The following is a 21,040-nucleotide window of genomic DNA, read 5'->3' as shown; positions in this document are numbered from 1 at the left end:
CATCAGGATTTCATTGTTATCTAGAATCATTTAAAACTTCGGAGCGTCCTCCAGTATTGATTCATGGACATAGTCAGAGACAATCAAATGAGATGATTTCATTAATGATACAAATTAGGTTGTGCCTTACTCATCTATTTCCTTTCTAGGTGAGCATTTCGAACCTGGTGGTCTCTTCATCTTCCTTTATGGATCCACGATCTCCACTACACTTCCACCAAGTGTAGTTGCAACACCTTAGACTATGGTGTACCCCATACTGAGGATTTATAACCTTGCAGGAATATTTGCAGCTGGCATGTGTGATCTTGTAACTTTAGCGACATCAGTGTACATTATGAAAATTGATTATTCTTTGTCACTTCATATTTACATTTGTGGAGTACAAGAATCAATATGAGACACAGTGGGAACACACCAAGACAATTCATGTCGTTCCCTTAGAAAATACTTTTTCTTATCTCCCCCTAACAACGGGAAGATTGTCTCACTAAAGTGATAACCTGCAAATCTAGCAGTAAGAGATCTCCTGCCAAAAGTTTTAAAATGCGGATAATTGTTGAGAGTAAATATCCAACAAAATTACTTAATCATTTTCGTGATCCATCATAGTACGATGTGGACTCGTAATGGCACATATATAGTGCAACCAAAAATGCATAAGAACACAAATGTCAGGCTTAAAATCCAGTTACCAACTGGTACGCAGAAAAGGTTGACTAATATTGGGTTCTAAAAACGAATTAAGTAAGATGTGTGTAATATTGCATATCCCCAAAGTAATAAAAGATAGGTTGGTAACTTATTCCTTAGGAACCATCTGTAACCTTTGATGGTAGCCTCTGCGAGACCATTGGGTATAAGATGCTCTACATTGATCATATTAAACATGCAATATTCATCAAGTCCTTTTGATGTAAATTCTCTAGCATTAATAAGGGTGGTGAGACTTTGCTCTTTGTATTGTGTAATATGTGCTAAGAGTTTTTAAATGCAAATTTCTTGGGAACTATAACTAGTCCAAAATGTCAAAACATTCACCAGAGCCATAAGTCACTTTAATGGTCTGCATTCTGCATGAATATTTTTCTAAATTTCACCTTGTTATCTTTGTAATATGGATTGTTTACCATTTGCATCTTAGGATGGTATCGATCCTGTTTTACTGAAGACTTTGTAAAATGAGTGATATGCTATCTTACTTAAAAGCATAATGGGAGGGAGGAGGGGGTTGTGCATCTGGTACTTTAGAAAACACTTATTGAGAGATATGTCGTTACTTCGCATTCTGTTAATCTTTTTCCCGTTGTCTAGTCCACTCAAACACAACGATGTACGTATGAGTCCTTTCAAAATGAAACATCATGTCACAACCAAAGTGCCTTTATGGTTATGTCAAAGTCTGTATGAGTCAATTTCCAACATTTCATCGTCGGAGTCATGGATTCAATAATCCAAATTAATAATATAGTGATTTACATTTCACTAAATTGACTCATTAGTCTCTCTAAAGTATGTTTCCTTCCAAGTACATTAGTGACTATAAAAGATGCAATCAATTACAATATCATCACAGTCAGGTTTCACATGATATATATATCCATCTGCATGGGTTTCTTTGGAATTTAACAATGTGTGATTATCTCTCGGTACATATAGAGATTTTGTGACGTCTTTGTTCTATCTTGAAAATAATTTTTTTTGGAGTAGTGTTTCGCTCAATGATCCAATCCTCGTAGTCACATTATAAGGAAATAGTTCAACAACTAGTTTAAATTCCTTAAGCTAGTGGAAGAAAAACAACTATGAGTTAGACACTTGGGTCTTGAGAGTTTTAATAAGTGGTGTGGCCTTATTACGTAATAAAAGTGGGATTCAACTCAAGTATTTTAGAGTGAATATATATTACGTGTCACCCAATATATCTCAAGTGCTTTAGAAAATTTATGTCTCGTGTTTTCATTTCATAGGTGCAGATATTGGATCTAGTTCAACTGAATAAGATAGTCACTTGGCCCGACAAAGTTCTTGTTTCCATTAAAGTTGATGTGAAAATTGGTTGCTACTATGATACAAACATTACATTGTACATATCAACACCTATGACCTGGTGCATTAATTTCCAACTCTTTCATTTATGATGGGAGCTAGAATTACATCTTAGCTTCATCCCATATTCAGCTGATACCTGTACTTTGGTGTCATTACTACTGGGAAAAAATAATCTTTGTCTCATTATATATCTGTCCCTTTTCACAAGCTTTATATGAGTCATTACGTCTAATCCTTATTACTTCGGGGTTCTTTCCATTTTCAATTTTGCTACATTTAGCTTAATTTGAGAAATTTCTTTATCTCAATAGGCCTAGAGTATCTCACTACACATGTCAACTAATTACTTTAGGTTTGTAGGATCCAAATATCGCACAATAGTAAAGCTTGCGAGAATGTAGCAGAGCCTGCGAGAAAGAAGAATAATCAGAAAATGATACACATTTTAGGATGAGAGAGGGGGACACAATTAGAGAGAGAGATAATCAGAAAGAGAGACACACTTTAGGAGAGGATACATTCTATAGAGAGAGAAAGTAGAATTGGATGTATTATTATTATCTCCTTCTTCTTCCTCCTTCAAGAACCTAGAGCTCCAAATACTCATTAATGGAGTCTCCATGTAATCAATATGTAATTACAAATAATAATAGTAAAACCTAACCCCGTGGATGTATATCAAATTGATCGAACCACGTAAACCTTGTGTCTCTTTACAATTTTAGCATTCTTATCATCATTTTTATGTTTAGATCTACAAATTATTACAAGGGGTGTGTTGTAGGATTTCCTGCAACTACATTTTTGGCGCTAGAAACAGAGAACGACTAAAGGATTCATCGTTCCTGTAACTTGTTGGATCAAGAAATTTTCATGAAAATTAGCTACTGTTCATATTTTTCTAGATCTACAAAGTTTAGGTTCAAAAATGGAAATTTTATGGAAGAAATCACACTTTTAGGGAGTAAACATCATCAACAATTCAAAGACATGAAAAGAAGGAGAGAAAAAAAATTAGTTGTTGTGGTGAAATTTAAGGAAAAAATGGAAGTTTCAGTGGAAGATTTTCATGTTCAGGAGATGAAGGAAAATGTGAAAGAAGTTAAGGAAGGACGAAGAAAAAATAAGAGGCAGATGCTTCAATTTCTATCACAAACAGAAATTTGCACAGATGGTTCAAGGCTGAGCGAACAACAAATAGGTCACGGGTTCGAATTCGCAGAGACACATATTTTTCATTTTCTTCTCATTTGCATGGGAGAATAAAAGAATAAGGAAAAAAGTTATGCGCTAATTTCGCAGAGAGGTTCTTGCACAATTGGTCCAGAGAGCAGTATGTGTGTTCGTGGTCGCAAGTTCGAATTTGCCTGCGAACATAGTTTTCTTCTTTTTTACAAATAGCGAAAAAAGGTCATCTGCGAAGTTAATGAGTTCATGGTCGTGTGATCAAGTGCCAACACATGCGTATTTTCTTGCACAAATATTTCTTTGATTATTTCGCACAGAAGAGAGTTGATGATAATTTCGCAGAGATATTTCGCAAAGAAGAAGCTTGCACAGTTGGTCAGGAGGCATGAATGCAAGCAGCAGGTCGCGTGATCAATTCTTCCTTCTCGCATGTTTATTTTTGTTACGCGAAACTTATACAAAATTTCCTCTCACACAGTTGGAATTTGATTACTTCACAAGAACTTTTATTATTTCGCAAGAGAGGGTTAGCATAGTTGGTATGGTGCAAGAATATGCAAGTAGCACGTCACGAGTTCAATTATTGCCTTTCGCATATGTTTTTGCTAAGCGACACTTATACTTCATGCAACGTATTTTTCGCGCGAGATTGACAACAACAGCGAATCACATAAAAGCTAAGTACCAATTTCCTTGAACATTTTACTTTTACAGAAAATAAAATATTTTTGATTTGATTTGATTTACAAAAGGCGATATAATCGCAGAATTACAGAAATTCAGAATTACAAAGATTCCACAATTACAAAAGAAACCGAGAAAAATTTGGCACAGATCAATTTATATATTTCTCTTGAAAATTTGCTTTGTTTCAAATGATAATGATATCTAACATGGAGAGTAGTAGGAGGCAAAATAAGACCTTCCGTCAACAGGCTAGTAAGACCTTCCATCAACAGGCCACATAAGACCTCATTAGGATCATTTTCATGAAAGACGTTTATCGGATGAGACGAAACAAGTTATACAAAGGAAATCAAAACAAATAAAAACGATTTGAACTTGCAATTAAATGAAAATTTTTGATAAAAGAAATGTTGAATACTAATCTAAATTATTATTTGCATTACAACACAACATGAGGCAGAGAACGCGGGGTAATAATTTCGCAATACTTCTTATTCGCAATCAAGGACGGATACTTCTTATACTTCTCAAAGGATACTTCATACTTCTTATATATTTCTAGGATTAAGTACTTCTTATACTTCTCAAAGGATACTTCATACTTCTTATATATTTCGAGGATTGAGTACTTGTTATACTTCTTCAAGGATACTTCATACTTCGCATACTTCAAGAGATGATACTTCTTATTTACTTCGCAACGCTCCGGAACTTCACAAAAGAATAGAGGCAAGTACGTATTTTTCAAGTCCAATATTCTTTCGCTCTTTCCTCCAACAACTACTACTACAAAGTGGATTTTTCCTTAAAGATCGCTCTTCAAGCAATATTCAAGGAAAAAGAGGCAAGATGTAGGATCCAAATATCGCAAAACAGTAAAGCTTGCGAGAATGTAGCAGAGCCTGCGAAATTGTAATGAGAGCCTGAGAGAACGTAGCACGGGATCCCGAAATGGGGGAATATGAGTTGTACTCCACTACATATGAGCTGTCATCCACTATGTAATATCCTATATAAAGAGAAAGGCAAGAGAGAGAAAGAATAATAATCAGAAAAGGATACACATTTTAGGATGAGAGAGGGGGACACAATTAGAGAGAGAGATAATCATAAAGAGAGACACACTTTAGGAGAGGATACATTCTGTAGAGAGAGAAAGTAGAATTAGATGTATTATTATTATCTCCTTCTTCTTCCTCCTTCAAGAACCTAGAGCTCCAAATACTCATTAATGGAGTCTCCATGTAATCAACATGTAATTACAAATAATTATAGTAAAACCTAACCCCGTGGATGTAGATCAAATTGATCGAACCACGTAAACCTTGTGTCTCTTTACAATTTTAGCATTCTTATCATCATTTTTATGTTTAGATCTACAAATTATTACAAGGGGTGTGTTGTAGGATTTCCTGCAACTACAAGGTTGAATAGATTACTAAAGATAGTTCTCTTGTTGTCATATTTCAACATATACTGGTTCGTTAGTATCATGGATGAAGTAGAGAAATGGAAATTTTCTGACTCATATCATCTTTTGTGAGTTCTTCCAAAAAAATTAAGATACATGTGATTTTGTTTGCAACGTATCTTTTGAAAATATCGACTCTTTAATAGTTGATCCAGCAGATTACATCTCATGGAACATTTCAAATTTGGGGAAAAATATCAAGTATCCAATAATGTTGTTCAAGTACTTCAAAACCCCAAATGAATACATTGGAATCGAGTTGGTACAACCAATTGAACTAAAAAAAAATATCATTCAACTATAGCCAATATAATAATCAAGAGAACAACATAAAGATTAAAACCAAAATTATTAATGGTCGAGATCAACAATCATAATTTACGTTGACCGTTTGTATAATATGGACTTATCAAGAGGAGGGAAAAAAAATAGAACTAGGCATGTTCTAAAAAACAGATAAATAAGCCCAACGAATTTCCAATGTAAAAATTCGCGCTAGTTACATACCTCGAAATTTTTTGGTTCCGCCCCTGGTTGGACCAGGTATGGTTGGACCGGGTCGGACCGGACCGGGTCAGGATGGACCAGATTAGGGTCGGACCGGGCATACTCTCCTTCTTCTCCTCCATTTGGAGAGAACAAAAAAAAAGGACGAATATCATCAGCCGCCGCACAGACACCAACAGCCAAGAAAAACTGTGATCAAATACAACATATAAATCATACGAATATAAATATAAAATTATAATATTATTAAAATACAATCACTCCATTGGGTAGTGTAAGGTTAGGTACATATTCAAATCAATTTTCATTGAATATGTGAAATCAGTCACTCCATTGGGTAGTGTTACTAGTGTAGGGTTGGGCACAAATTCAAATCAATTTTTATTGAATATATGAAATCAAAAAAAACAGGGGAAAATGAAAGAGAAAACAAAATATAGGATAAAATGGATCCAACTTATTTGATTTGATTCCAGTATTTTTCACATTAGGTTGACGTTAATCCGTGTAGAAAAATTACTCAATCCGATATAGCTCCGGGGTATTACATCGTGCATGATAACGTGATTCAGGAGAATCAGAAGTGAAGGTAGAAGATGTAGAGACAAGGGAAAGAATATCTTATTAGAGACAGTATACTAGTTATAATACGTAGGTTTCTATATGTACATATAAAAGGGAAACTAGATGGACCGCACATCCATGGGCCGTAGGCCCTGTAATAGGATGTCTTTTCTCAAGCTTGATTTATTGCCACCTATGCACTGACGATGGTTACCCGTTATTTCAAAAAAAGTGGGACGGAATAGGTCAACATGAGCATTAAATAAATAACGAAAAAGGCGTGGACACTTTATTAAATGCATTTCCCTACATGTGCATCTTTTTTAATTAGCCCATAACTAAACACTGATGTTTAGGATAGTGAATATGAGGTTTGCAGAAATACCTAGCTTTCAAGCACACCTTTCTTGAAGTTACTTTCTCATCTGATACTATGCCTAATTTTGCTGCTATCTTAAGCCATAACGATGTAATTCGTTTTAAAGGAAGACCTGACTTTCTTAATTGTATTGATAGGCAAGGCATTTGTTACTATCTCGTGATTTCATTAGGACGACCGAGCGAAGCGAGGGAGGATTCTATATATGGTGATTTTGTGTCTATGTGAAGCATGAATTTTTTTTCCAATTTGACACAAAAAGATTGGATTGGTGTCCATGGTTAATCTTTTTCACTGGAAAAAATTGTCCCTCCCTTTTAGTCAAATTATTATAATTTCTTATGCAACCTATTCTTTTAGGGGTATAATTGATAACCATAATATAACATGTCCAAAAATCCGTGTATTGGAATTTTACAAATTTTATCTTGTTGGAATGGTTTTAAAAAAATATATGCAATGAGTAAAAACATCGAAATCAAATTTAGAGTTTTTAAGAAAAATTCGGAGATGTTTATCATTTTAGGCACAAATTTCGAAAATTAAATGTATATCCATTTTACAAACCACCACAAAGGACACATAATGATTTACGTAGCCATAATTTGGTTTATGCATTAACTTATTTTCCGTTGCAACTAATAAAACGATGTACTCCTTCCGTTTCAAGGAAAGCGATACTTTCACTTTAGGCACAATTTTCGAAAATTGAATGCATAGCCATTAAGCATACCATCACAAAGGATGCATAATACATTATACAACCATATTTTGGATTATGCATCGGCTAATTTTTCGTGTCAGGAAAAATAATACTTTCACCCCGTGTCAGGAAAAATGATATTTCCACGCCGTATATGAAAAAATGATATTCCCGCACTGTGTCATGAAAAATGATTCTTTCGCTCAGTGTCTGAAAAAATGATACTTTCACGCCGATTTCTACGGTTGGCCGTCCCACCGTGATAACGGTCACACTGATCTCTTTTTCCTGTATTTTTTTGTAATTATTTCTTGCTAGCAATAAACTTTTTTGACTTTCGTAAAAAGAAGAAGAAGGTGATGGGTTGATTTAACAGAACATATGTAAAGGTCTATAGGAGGAGAAGTTTGATTGGATGTTTGGTATTGGGTATGGTTTGATTTAAGTAGATCCAAAAAGAAGCTTAGAAAAGAAAATAGATGAATAACCTGCAAAGACGACAACATGTAAATAAGTAGATTGTTAACTGGAGGAACTATACAAACCTTATACAGATCCATGGCTAGCTCGGGGAGGTCAGGGAAACCAGGCAAAACTTCAAGTTTACTCGACATGCAAGCATTCGGAGACACTCGCTCTTTAGCGAAAGGTTAATTCGGCCACTACATAAATACATTTGGTGATCACTTCACACGATTTCAATTTGATCATCTAATTTCACTTCCGAATGGTTAGATAATTTTTAGCTTCCAAGAAGGTTGCAATATTCGTGTAGCTGCAGAAAATCCAACAACCAAGCTGGAGATAAGATTAATACACACTTACTGAAAATGGTAATAAAATAGAAATCAACCCATATTAATACTCTTGAAGAATCATATAAAATAATGATATCTCTTTGAATATACAAACCCTAGTTTTTCTCTCTTTGGATATAACTTAGATTAGAGAAAACCTCGTCACTCTCTACAATGCTCCCTTTTTGCTTATATAGGCCTTTTACATAGTGGATAACAGCTAATAAAATGATTTCTTTCCCTACAAACTCAGCTTAATTATCTCTCTGATTCGTACTATTCTTGGTCAATGATCTTGTCGCGATGAGATCATGTTGTTCTCGTGAGCTTTAAGTTCGTCGATGATGGATTATTGTGACGATGTATATTATTCTGGTCGGATTCGTTTTTTATCACACGCCTTTTGCTATTGAGGAACTTCCCATTTGTCGTGCTCGTTATTTTCTAAAACATGGCGAGACGATATTTTGTATCTACATTTTGCCTTGCTGGTCTTCTAAAGGAAGAGCGGTAAGAGAATTTCATATTTTCTCGCCATGTCTCTTGACATTCCACAGCTGTCATCACGTTGTTCGTGAATATCGTGTAACCGTCTACGTATTATTTTCACTGCTTTATGACCTACACGATTTTATTTTTAACTTGTTACCTTCTCTATCGGTTACCCGTCCGTATAAAATCTTGGAGAAAAGATTTTCATCTTTCATCATCTGTCTTTTCAACTCTTCTTCTCTCTATATCTTCCTTTCTCTTTCCAGAGACATTCAAACTTCTAAAACTTTTTTTTTTGAGTTTCTTTGATTATTTAGTTATGAAAAAGACTTGTTTCTACATGATGGAAAGAACCCGGGAAATCACAGGAAACTCAAGTGGTGAATCCCTCCGTTGCTGAACCATCATCTTCGTAAGTTACGTTACTTCTGATTTTTGCTTCAACTTCTGAATTTTTGGTTTTTTTGACGTATCAGACTTCATTCCCGTACTTGAACTTTTTGACCAGCGTTATTCCACCAAAAATTGTCACGAAACCCTTGACGGAGTTGATAGTTGATCTTGCGGAGAAGGGATGCAAAGTTTTTGCCCCTACTGGCTCAGAGCCCCATACATGCTTAGATTAATAGTGGCTCACCTCGGAGGACTGGACTTCGAGAAGGGTGATCGTGTCTAGAGGGCAGCTGCATGCCGGATTGCCCATCCCCCCTCTACGATCCTTCTAGACCACTGTTGTACGAGATCTTATCTCGTGCTGCTCCTCAACGCAGAATCTTTCAGCTCTGCGGCAATGCTATTCGTACTCTCGTGAAGTTTTCTGCTCGTGCAGAGGGATCTACCGGTTATCCCGACAAGTCTGATAAGTTTAATCCTTTGGAATATACTGTGGATTCTTTCTTTCAACAGTACTCCGTGAAGACTATGGACAAGGAGGGTACTGAGTGGGGCATTCGCTTTGAATGTTCCAGGAAAAGTCTTACCAAAAGGCTCATGACTGATGAAGATTTCTCAAGCAACAATAATTTCTATTGTCGCCATTCTAGCGACGAGTAATGGAGTTTGTTATTACAAAACCAGAGACCTCTCTCTGCAATGAACACAGAGACAACAGCCCTCCTTTACAGCTCAGAGACACACATACATATAGTGTGATAAACCGACACAATCCGACAGTTAGAGAACCACACGTACATGACACACAAGTGAGAGTAAAGAGATCACACGCACAACACGTGATGATCAGAGGGAAAACATATTCAAAAAGAGTTATCCTTCACCACTACATTTCTTAACCTGTACTGCATCATTATCCCCCCGCAAACTGAAGGGTGCTGCATCAACCTGAAGTTTGGAGCGTAGCAAGGAGAAACGAGATGCAGAGAGTCCCTTTGTAAAAACATCCGCAATCTGATCAATGGTAGACACATAGAAAACATCTAAAGCCTTGGATTGCACCAATTCTATGATGAAGTGGTAGTCAAGATGAACATGTTTCATTTTGGAGTGCAGAACATGATTTGATGCCAAGTAGGTAAAACTGATGTTATCACATCCTAGTTTAGGTATCGCAGGAATAGAGAAGTGAAGATCTTGAAGAACAAAACGAATCCGTACCATTTCTTCTACCCTTTGATGTATTGTGGATGTCCCATATCGATATCGAAGCACCATTTATAGTCCATCCTAGAATTACTTTGAATATGCCAAGTATTCCCTTGGTGCTAGTATAAATTAGAAGACATAAGGCTAAAGGAGGAATTTTTTGAGTTTTAGAACATTTGTGCGAAGAATGAGAGGTTCTCTTCTTTCAAACCTAATTGTTATCTCTAGGGGGAATTAGATCATCTAATTCTAGAGTATCAACTAGATTCCTCTCATAATCTTATAGTTTCCAATTTAATTGGGTAGAAATTGTAAGTTATTTGAGAAGAATCTCCATTATTAGGTTCTTCCTTTATTCAAAGGGTAGAAGAAACTAAATTTGTTGATTGTTTATCCTTTTCAAGTTATCAATTTCAATTTATTTCAATTATAAGCTTCCCCTTCTCATCACAATAGTAGATTGCTTCTTGGAGGACCAAGAAATGATGTTAGGACCAAGAATAATGCAATATCCCCCTGCAGAGCGTCTGTCATCAACATTTCCAGCCCAATCAGCATCAGAGAAACCAAGGAGAAAGGAAGAACCTTTAGTAAAAGTAACTCCAAAGGCAAGAGTGCCTTTTATATATCTCAAAATACGGTTAGCATCTGCAAGGTGAGTGGTTCTTGGATGTTGCATATGCTGACAAATAATATTGACTGCAAAAGCAATCTCAGGTCTTGTCCAGGTAAGATAATGCAATGCTCCTACTAGAGACCTATACTCAGTTGGATTTTCAAGCAAAACACCATCATCCTTTGAAAGTTTAGTTGAAGCTGCAATTGGTGTAGAGCAAGGTTTAGCACCTTCCATGTGAAATTTGTTAAGCAAGTCAACTGCATATCTTGTCTGAGACAAAAACAATGAAGAAGCATCCCTTTTAACATCAAGACCTAAGAAGTAGTTTATAGGACCCAAGTCTTTAATTGGAAATTGCAGCTGCAACTGTGAAATAACAAATTTCAGAAAAGTTGGAGAAGACCCAGTGAACATAATGTCATCAACATATACCAGAGTAACTGTGAGCTGAGAACCATCTTTGTGCACAAAAAGAGATGAGTCAGCAACTGAACGAACAAACTTGAGAGATAGAAGAGCTGAACTGAGCTTTTCATACCAGGCTCTAGGAGCCTGCTTTAATCCATAACTAGATTTGTGTATAAGGCAGACATGATGTGGTTTGTCAGGATCAACAAACCCTGGAGGTTGGGCCATGTACACAGTTTTCTTTAAATCACCATGAAGAAATGCATTGCTGACATCTAACTGATGAATATGCCAATTATACTGCACTGCAAGAGAAAGCACAATCCTGATAGTTGTAGGCTTAGCAACTGGAGAAAAAGTTTCTTCAAAATCCATGCCTTGTTGCTGATGATTTCCTTTAGCCACCAATCTAGCTTTATGTCTGTCTATGGTTCCATCAGGTTTGTACTTGATTCTAAAAACCCATTTACACCCAACAATGTTTTGACCTGGAACTGGAAAAACCAAAGACCATGTGCCTGCATCTTGCAATGCATTGTACTCTTCAACTGAAGCAAATCTCCACACTTCTTCTTTCTTTGCATTAGAAATACAAGTTGGAACTTTAGATAAAAAAAGCAACAAACAGCTTATGTTTAGTAGCAAAGTATGATTTAGGAGTGTAAATGCCATTCTTACTTCTAGTTTGCATGCTATGACCATTCTTTGTAATAGATGTTGAGGAAGATGAAGTAGTGGAAGGAGGATGAATAACAGGAGGAGGCAAAAGAGATGTAGATGATGAAGATGAAGCAATGGACATAACAGATGAATCTTTGTGCATGTCAAGAACAGATAAAGATGAAGAAGTGCTAGTAAGAGATTTGTATGGAAAAGAATTTTCATTAAATGACACATGTATTGAAATGTAGATATTCTGAGTGATTGGATCAAAACATTTGTAACCTTTTTGTTGTAAACTGTAACCAAGAAAAATACAGTGTTTACTTCTTGGTTCAAGCTTGCTAGAAGTGTAAGGTTTAAGCCAAGGAAAACATGCACGACCAAATACTTTTAGAAAATGATAATCTGGTTGTTTATGAAATAAGAGTTCAATGGCTTTTGAAAAGAGATAGATTTGGTGGGAAGCCTATTAATAAGATAATTTGCAGTTTGTAAAGCCTCAACCCAAAAAATTGGAGGTAATCTAGCTTGAAATAGTAAAGTTCTTGTCACTTCTAAAAGATGTTTATGCTTGACCTCAGCAACACCATTTTGTTCAGGTGTGTGAGGACAAGTTAGTTCATGAGTGATACCCTTAGTGTCACAAAAAGATTGGAGGAAAGTATTGAGAAATTCTCCACCATTGTCAGTTCTTATAGTGATGACTGATAAAGAAAGCATGTTTTCAAGTCTAGTAATTAAAGAGACAAAAGAGTGTTTGAAATCAGCTTTATTTGCTAGTGGAATAATCCAGCAGTACTTAGTATACTCATCAATTACATTAGCATAGTAAACAGCACCAGAAGTAGAAGTAGTTTGACATGGCCCCAAAGATCCATATGTAAAAGTTCTAGAGGTTTACTAGCTAAAGTACTAGACAACTGAAAAGGAAGTTTTTGTGACCTACAAATCTTGCAATCATTACAAAAGAAGGGCTTATTAGAAACATTTGACAGTTGTAGTTGGTGACACAATCTTTGAAGTGTAGGAAATGATGGATGACCAAATCTTCTATGCAGGATGGCATTGTCAGTGGTTTTAGTAGTGAGAGCATTCTTTGAAGATGTGAAAGATAGTGGATAAAGTCAATTTCTATGTGGTCCTTGAAAAAGGATCTTCCCAGAGTTGACCTCCTTCACAGAAATGCCATGAGTGTCAAGGGTTAAAGAACAATTGTTATCTGAAATGAATTTGTGAATTGACAACAAGTTATGAGAAGATTGTGGAACCACCAGAACATCATTGAGGAAGAAAGAATGGTCATTAACATTTTTACTAGAATTACCAGTGTAAGAAATGGACATACCTTCACCACTACCAGTATTAATGACTTCAGAACCATCAAATGGAGTGAAATCCTGTAACTGAGCTGGAGTAGAGGTAATGTGATGATTGGCACCACTATCTGCAATCCACTCCTCTTCATCAAAAATGTCAGCAGAAGCCAACATAGCAGTAAGGTTAGATGGTGGTGCTCTGCCCTGATAAGAGAAATTCATTCTTTGTGGACAGTTTTCAGCTAAATGATTTATACTTTTGCAGAGCTGACATTTTTCTTTAATGTCAGATTCATAATAACCTCTGCCTGAAGTATTCCTTGCAAACAAGGAATGATTGGGAAACCTACCACCATGTTGTCTGCCATTATTATAACCTCTACCTCTGTAGTAACCACCTCTATGAGAATTATAACCACTTCCTCCTCTAAAATTTCCTCTATTAGAATTGGCCATGAATGCTTTAGCTTCTGAGTCTAGATTAAATTGTTTGATTCTTTCACTGATGACTACTTCTTCACTCAATAAGTTGTTGTGCAATTCAATGCTAGTGACAGGTGGATATCTATGTCTCATCGATGTTGCAAAAGGAATGTAGTCTGAATTGAGGGATTTTAAAGTAATAACTATAATTTCCTTGTCTGAAATAACTTCACCTGCTGCAGCTAATTGATCTGACAGAGATCTGATTTCATGAATAAGTGAAGGAATTGATTTAGTACCTTGAGTTAGAGAAAGCAATTTGGTACATAGCTGAATAGAGTGAGTATAAGAACTAGCAAATCGATCTTAAACGCTTGTCCATAACTGATGAGAGGTTGCATAACTCGAGAAGTAAGCAATAACTGAATCTGAATTTGTTGAATGTATCCACATTTTAATTTTTGAGTCTTCATCAATCAAGTTAGTGTATAGTGGATTTTCAACACCATTCATTTCATTCCTAGGAGAGGTAAATTGAACATGACAAGGGTGAGAACCATCAACAAAACGCATCAGCTTGTATTTATGAATCACAGGTGACATTAGATTCTTCCAGGTGAAGTAATTATCTTCCTTAAGCTTCAAAGAAACAAATCCAGTGAGTTGATTTAGGGGAACTCGAGAAAATGCATTAGATGTAGGATTTTCCATGGTTGATGAAATAGAAGGTTCACCAATGATGAACTGAAGATCAGATACGAAGAAGAAATCTAAAAAAGAAAGAAGGCAAAAATAGATCTGAGATTTGAATTCTCAGAAAAGAAGAGAAAACTTGAAAACAATCAAGATTTAAAAACAAGGAATCTCTGTGTTGAGGAAAACAAAACACTCAGTTGATCTTACAAACTAAACAGATCAATTTGAAGAATATGATCGATTGATTAAGGTAAAAACCCTAACTCTACCCATCTGATACCATAATGGAGTTTGTTATTACAAAACCAGAGACCTCTCTCTACAATGAACACAGAGACAACAACCCTCCTTTACAGCTCAGAGACACACATACATATAGTGTGATAAACCGACACAATCTGACAGTTAGAGAACCACAAGTACATGACACACAAGTGAGAGTAAAGAGATCACACGCAAAACACATGATGATCAGAGGGAAAACATATTCAAAAAGAGTTATCCTTCACCACTACATTTCTTAACCTGCACTGCATCATTAACGAGCACTAGATGAAGTACTTTCTTGTCGTTGAAGGTTCTTATATATATGGCGGAGATCGCATTGGTCCTGACGAAGGTCACAACATTAAACCATATTCTCCTTGGGTATTAAGCTGGCCTAACATGGATCCCGAAGTAAGTTTCCCTTTATTTGTTACTTTTTCTGCTTTCCTTTCGGCTTGTTCTTATCGGCATTCTTTCTTCCATCCTGGTCATGTATTGAAATCAAAAAGAAATCTCGGACGATCCTCTGAAACTAAAGAGGTAAGAAATATTATTCTGCAAAGCTTTAAACAATATTGTTTCCTCTAATTCTTATCATTTTTTATTTTCGAAGGACGATCTCGGCCACTGTACCACTTTGCCTCGTAGGGTAAATCCAAATCTCGTGTGTTCTACCTGACTGGTCGGGTGGTCGGTCAAGCGTACCAAGAAAGAAGATCCTACTTTTCAGAATTAGTTTACTTCTGCCTCTGTGGTTAACACTGTTGGTCCTACAGACGGGAATCACTTCTCCTGGCGGGAAAAACTATGTTTTTTTTTCAGGATTCAGGCTTAGGAAGTTTAGACAAGCCTGACGAGAATGTTTCAGCTCTCAATCTCGAGAATCAGATACCCGAGAATCTTCGGGATCTATCTCTCGTACTGGGAATCAATCTTCCAGCGAGAAGTCGCCAATACATCTCCCTTTTTGGAAATGTCAATCTCCCTTCTGTTGACCCTGATATGATGAATATATGTGCTGGGATGAAAAAACCATCTTATAATGCTTCTCTCGATGAACAATCCCAACTCGATGTTGCTGCAGGTCTTTCGTACTTTCAAATTGTCGGCGTTGAGACTTTGGTGGGTTATTATGCTAGATTTTTTTTTCTCGCACTTCTCATTTTACTATTGGTTTATCTCCATATCTTAATTATTTCCTTTGTCGTGAATCAACTGGGGATATCAATTTCGGATGGCGCGTTTATCTAGTCATCGCAGTATGTCTCATGGTCTCAACCTCGCTGGAGATCGGATCAAGACTCTATAAGGGAAACTCAAGGCTGAGAAAGAGCATAGTAGAGCTGAGGAGAATAAGAAAAAGGAGCTTCGGGTAAGATATCTTCTTTTGCTGCTAGTACTCATTCATCTTTGTATTTCAATTCTTAATTTTTAGTTTGTTCACGTATAAGGTGCCCACGTTAAGTATGGGTTTTGGATAAAAGAATGTTAGAATGAATGTGAGTTTTACTGCTTTACTGTTTTACTTGTTTTACTGTGTTGAGTCATCTATGAGTCATGTGACTTATCTTTTGCTTTCCTAGTGATAAGGTTGTACTCTACTTTCTTGTCTTTCAAACAAACTCCTCTATATAAAGGAGTACTTGCTTGTATTGTCTTAATATGATAACAACTTATCAATGAATACTGTTTCACCATATTCTGTCATGGTATCATTTTTTTGTTGGGATGCGATCTGCTAGGGTTTCTTCAATCTAAGGGCTCTCCTTCATCCTTATCTTGCTTCCGTCGCTACCCCTATTATAACATACAAACTTTAGCAAACTTTCATCAAACTTTTGTTCTCTTCAATGACGTCTCCAACAGAATCTCTGCACTATGAAGTTACTACAGCCTTACCATTTACTTCAGTTCTTCACTTCATATCACTTAAACTTGATGATACAAACTTTTTAGTGTGGAAATCACATATGTCTTCCTTCTTGATCAGTGCAGATCTATTTGGTTATCTGGATGGTTCATTGCCTGCACCAGCAGTCACCATTGGTGTTGGAGAGGCAGCTACTCCAAATCCTTCGTATCCAAAGTGGCTAAAATGGGATAGATTTGTCAATAGCTGCTTGAATTCAAGTTTCTCTCCATCTATTACTTCATCTGTTCTTGGATACAACACAGCTGCAGAGGTTTGGTCTTATCTTGCAACTAAATTTCAAAATCAATTCTCCGCTCGTAAATATTTGCTTAGAAATTAGCTATACAATATCCGCAGAGGGTCTAAATCTGTTAATAATTATCTTGCAGAGATTAAGACTATCACTGACTCTTTGGGTGACATTAATGAACCTGTGTCTGAGAGGGATATTACTATGCACGTCCTACAAGGTTTGGGTAAGGACTAGAATAATTTTACTGTGGCGATTCAGAATCGTGATACTGAGCTTACTTTTGCAACTCTTACGTCTAGACTCATAAACCATGAGCAGTGGTTGAAAAGTCAATCTACAACAGCCTTGGATCTTGCTTCATCTGCTTTCTTTGCAAAGAAAACCTTTAGTTCTGAAAAACCCTCTTATGTATATGTTGATTATGACTCCATGGAGTGTCAAATCTGTAAACAAATTGGGCATTCATCTAGTGTGTGTAAATACAGATACATTCTATCAAGATATTCCAAACCAATAACCCCTTCTTCTAAAAACTTCGAACCTCAAGCCCATGCTTGTGTTCAAGTTAATGCTGCATCTTTCTCTAAGAAGTCTATCTATCTAGATGCGACTGATTCGCTACCTGATTCTGGAGCTTCTCATCACATTACAAATGACTCTACCCTGCTCACTAATACCTCAAATTACAATGGGTCAGCTCAGGTGATGGTTGGTAATGAAAATTTTCTTCATATAACTCTAATTGGTGATTCAGTTCTTCATACTTCAACTGCATCTTTTCGTTTATCCAATGTGTGTTTTGTGCCTACTATTCAAAGAAACCTCATTTATTTGGGGAAATTCATTGATGAACATCACTGCATTATCTCTTTTTCACCATGAGGTTATGAGATTAAGGACATTGCCGCAGAACAAGTTCTAGCTGAAGGACTCAAAACCAACAATCTCTATCCCGTTAGCAGCTCCGCCTCTCAGTCACTGCTACTTCACCCATCTGGCACAAACGTTTGGGTCATCCAGCACACAAGATTGTTCGTAAACTGAGTGACATAGATCAAATAAAATTACTGCATTCAGAGTTTGATTCTATCTGTCACCAATGTCAGTTGGGAAAGAGCAAACACTTACCTTTTAAAGCCTCAGATAGAAGTGTTGATTCTCCACTTGGTTTGATTCACTGTGATGCATGGGGTCCTGCACCAGAATTGTCTGCACTTGGTTACAGATACTACATTTTGTTCATTGATTATTTCAGTCGTTTTCATTGGATTTATCCAATGAAAGAAAGAACTGAGAGTGTAGCTTTCTTCAAACACTTCAAGACTATCAATGAGAACCTTCTTACTTCCAAGATTAAGGTGTTTCAAACAGATGGAGCTTTTGAACTTGTCAAAGGGAAGTTGAGAGAGTATCTAGATGAATGTGGCATTATTGTCACTATTTCATGTCCTAACACACCTCAACAAAATGGCTTGGCTGAGAGGAAGCACAAGCATATCAATGAAATGGGAAACACTCTCTCCATGCAAGCTTGCCTGCCCAAGTCATTATGGTTTGATTCATTCATCACTGCCGCTTATTTAATCAACGGGAGACCAGATAAGTTGCTCAGCTTTCTTACTCCTTATGAAGTTGTTTTTTCAAAAACTCCAGACTATTCATTGCTTAAAGTGTTTGGTTGCACATGTTATCCATTCCTTTGTGATTACGGAAAGGATAAGTTAAGTCATAAATCCTCAAAGTGTACCTTCATTGGTTACAGTACTGGTCACAAAGGTTATAGGTGTTATGGTAATGCTTCTAAGAAGGTTTACATCTCAAGGAATGTAATGTTTAATGAGACATCATTCCCTTTTTGTACCTGTCTTCCATCATCTTCACCAACCACTATTATTGTTCCCATTCCTCAAGTAACCTCTTCAACTTCAACACCTACTTCAGATTCACCAACTACCTCCTCAGATTTACCTGTTGAGTATACAGACAACGAAGAACATTTTACTTCTCAATCTTTGGTACCTGCCACTCATCCAATGCTTACAAGAGAATAAGATGGTATCACTAAACCTAAATATATTCCATAGTTTTCTACCCACTTTACAACCCCTCATGCTTTCTGTGCGGATATCACATTTCCAACTGAACCAAAGAGCTACAAGTCAGCAGTTAAAGATGCAAGATGGGTTGCAACAGTGCAACTTGAGTTTGAAGCACTGCAAACAAAGGATACATGGACTCTTGTTGAGCTTCAGCCTGGTATGAATGTCTTAGGCTCTAAGTGGGTTTACATGATTAAGCTAAAGCCTGATGGAACTGTTGATAGATGTAAATCTCTCCTTGTAACTCAGGGTTTTCTTCAACAGGATGGAATTGACTACAATGAGACTTTCAGTCTTGTAGTTAAAATCACCACCATAGGAGTTGTTCTCACTATAGCTTTATCAAAAGGGTGGATCATCAAGCAATTGGATGTTTCCAATGCTTTTCTTCTTGGAGATCTTTATGAAACAGTTTACATGAACCAGCCTCAAGGATTTGTTGACTCTGCTAAACCAAACCATGTATGCTTACTCAAGTAATCACTATATCGACTTAAACAAGCCCCCCATGCTTGGTATGAAAAATTCAGTGGCTTTCTTACACAACAAGGTTTTGTTAGAGCAGATATAAATTAATCTATGTTCATCTTCAACTCTCCTACAACTGTGGTGGTAATTTTACTCTATGTTGATGACATAGTTCTTACAGGCAACAATTCTTCTTTCATTGCTTCATTAATCTCCAAACTAAGTGAAATCTTTGCAATGAAGGACTTGGGTGAGCTCCATTATTTTCTGGGTATTGAAGCAAATCTGACTACTTCACCTGATTCAGCTATTCTTACTCAGACAAGATACACATTGGATATTCTTACTAAAACTAATATGCTAGATAGTAAGCCTTGCAGCACACCAGTAACTACAGATAAAAGAGCTTCGGCATTGGATGGTGTCTTTCTCTCAGATCCTCTCCAATATCGCAGCTTGGTTGGCGCGCTTCAATATTTCACTCTCACTAGACCTGACATCACTTATGCTGTCAATTATGTCTCACAATTCATGCAGGCTCCTCGTGACACTCATATGCTTCTTGTTAAACATATCTTACGCTATCTCAAGGGCACCATTGGGGAAGGCATTATTCTGTTTGCTGGTGATGTTTCCTATATTCATGGGTACTCAGAATCAGATTGGGCAGACTGCCCCGATACACGTAGATCAACATCAGGTTATTGTATCTTCTTAGGCTCTTCCCTTATCAGCTGGGCCTCCAAGAAGCAACCCACTGTTGCGAAGTCATCAATCGAAGCAGAATACAAGGCTATCAGTCTGCTATCTAGTAAAGTGATGTGGCTCTCCCAACTTCTCAATGAACTAGGAATTGCTCCTATAAAGCCGTTTTATCTCTACTGCGACAATCTTGGTGCCAGATACTTGGTCAACAATCTGTTTTCACGCCAGAACTAAACATATTGAGGTTAATTACCACTCAGTGCGTGAACTTCTTGCAGCAGGAGATGTTAGTGTTGAGTTCATTCCCATAACTGCTCATCTCGCTGATATCCTCACTAAAGGCCTTACATCCACTCGTTTTTCTCTTTTGAAGGCAAACCTGATGCATTGTTTCCCAACTTCTTAGGTTTGAGGGGGAGTGTTAGAGTGAATGTGAGTTTTACTGCTTTACTGTTTTACTTGTTTCACTGTGTTGAGTCATCTATGAGTCATGTGACTTATCTTTTGATTTCCTAGTGATAAGGTACTGTTCTTTCTTGTCTTTCAAACAAACTCCTCTATATAAAGGAGTACTTCCTTGTATTGTCTTAATATGATAACAAATTATCAATGAATACTTTTTCGCCATATTCTGTCAAAGAGCTTCAATACAAAATCGAGGACTTATCAGCAGAGGATGTGAATCTCCTGAGACAAGTTGAAGTCTTCAACTCTGAGCATGCTAAATTGAATGATCGCGTCAACGAATCAAGTGTTGAGGATTCCTTTT

At 36.7% G+C, this 21,040-nt stretch overlaps 1 protein-coding gene across 1 annotated transcript; it reads left to right on the top strand.

The window, feature by feature from the left end:
* The first annotated feature begins 19,677 nt into the window (after window positions 1–19,677).
* Window positions 19,678–20,505, top strand: LOC113335251 (uncharacterized mitochondrial protein AtMg00810-like). The gene has a single exon (XM_026581359.1). The coding sequence runs from the start codon at window positions 19,678–19,680 to the stop codon at window positions 20,503–20,505; it is 828 nt and encodes a 275-aa protein (XP_026437144.1).
* The last annotated feature ends 535 nt before the right edge of the window (window positions 20,506–21,040 follow it).

The sequence above is a fragment of the Papaver somniferum genome, unplaced genomic scaffold (assembly GCF_003573695.1).
Source record: "Papaver somniferum cultivar HN1 unplaced genomic scaffold, ASM357369v1 unplaced-scaffold_139, whole genome shotgun sequence".
In the NCBI taxonomy this organism is placed as follows: domain Eukaryota; kingdom Viridiplantae; phylum Streptophyta; class Magnoliopsida; order Ranunculales; family Papaveraceae; genus Papaver; species Papaver somniferum.
The sequence above is the reverse complement of the archived record's forward strand: the minus strand, read 5'-3'. Positions and strand labels throughout refer to the sequence as shown.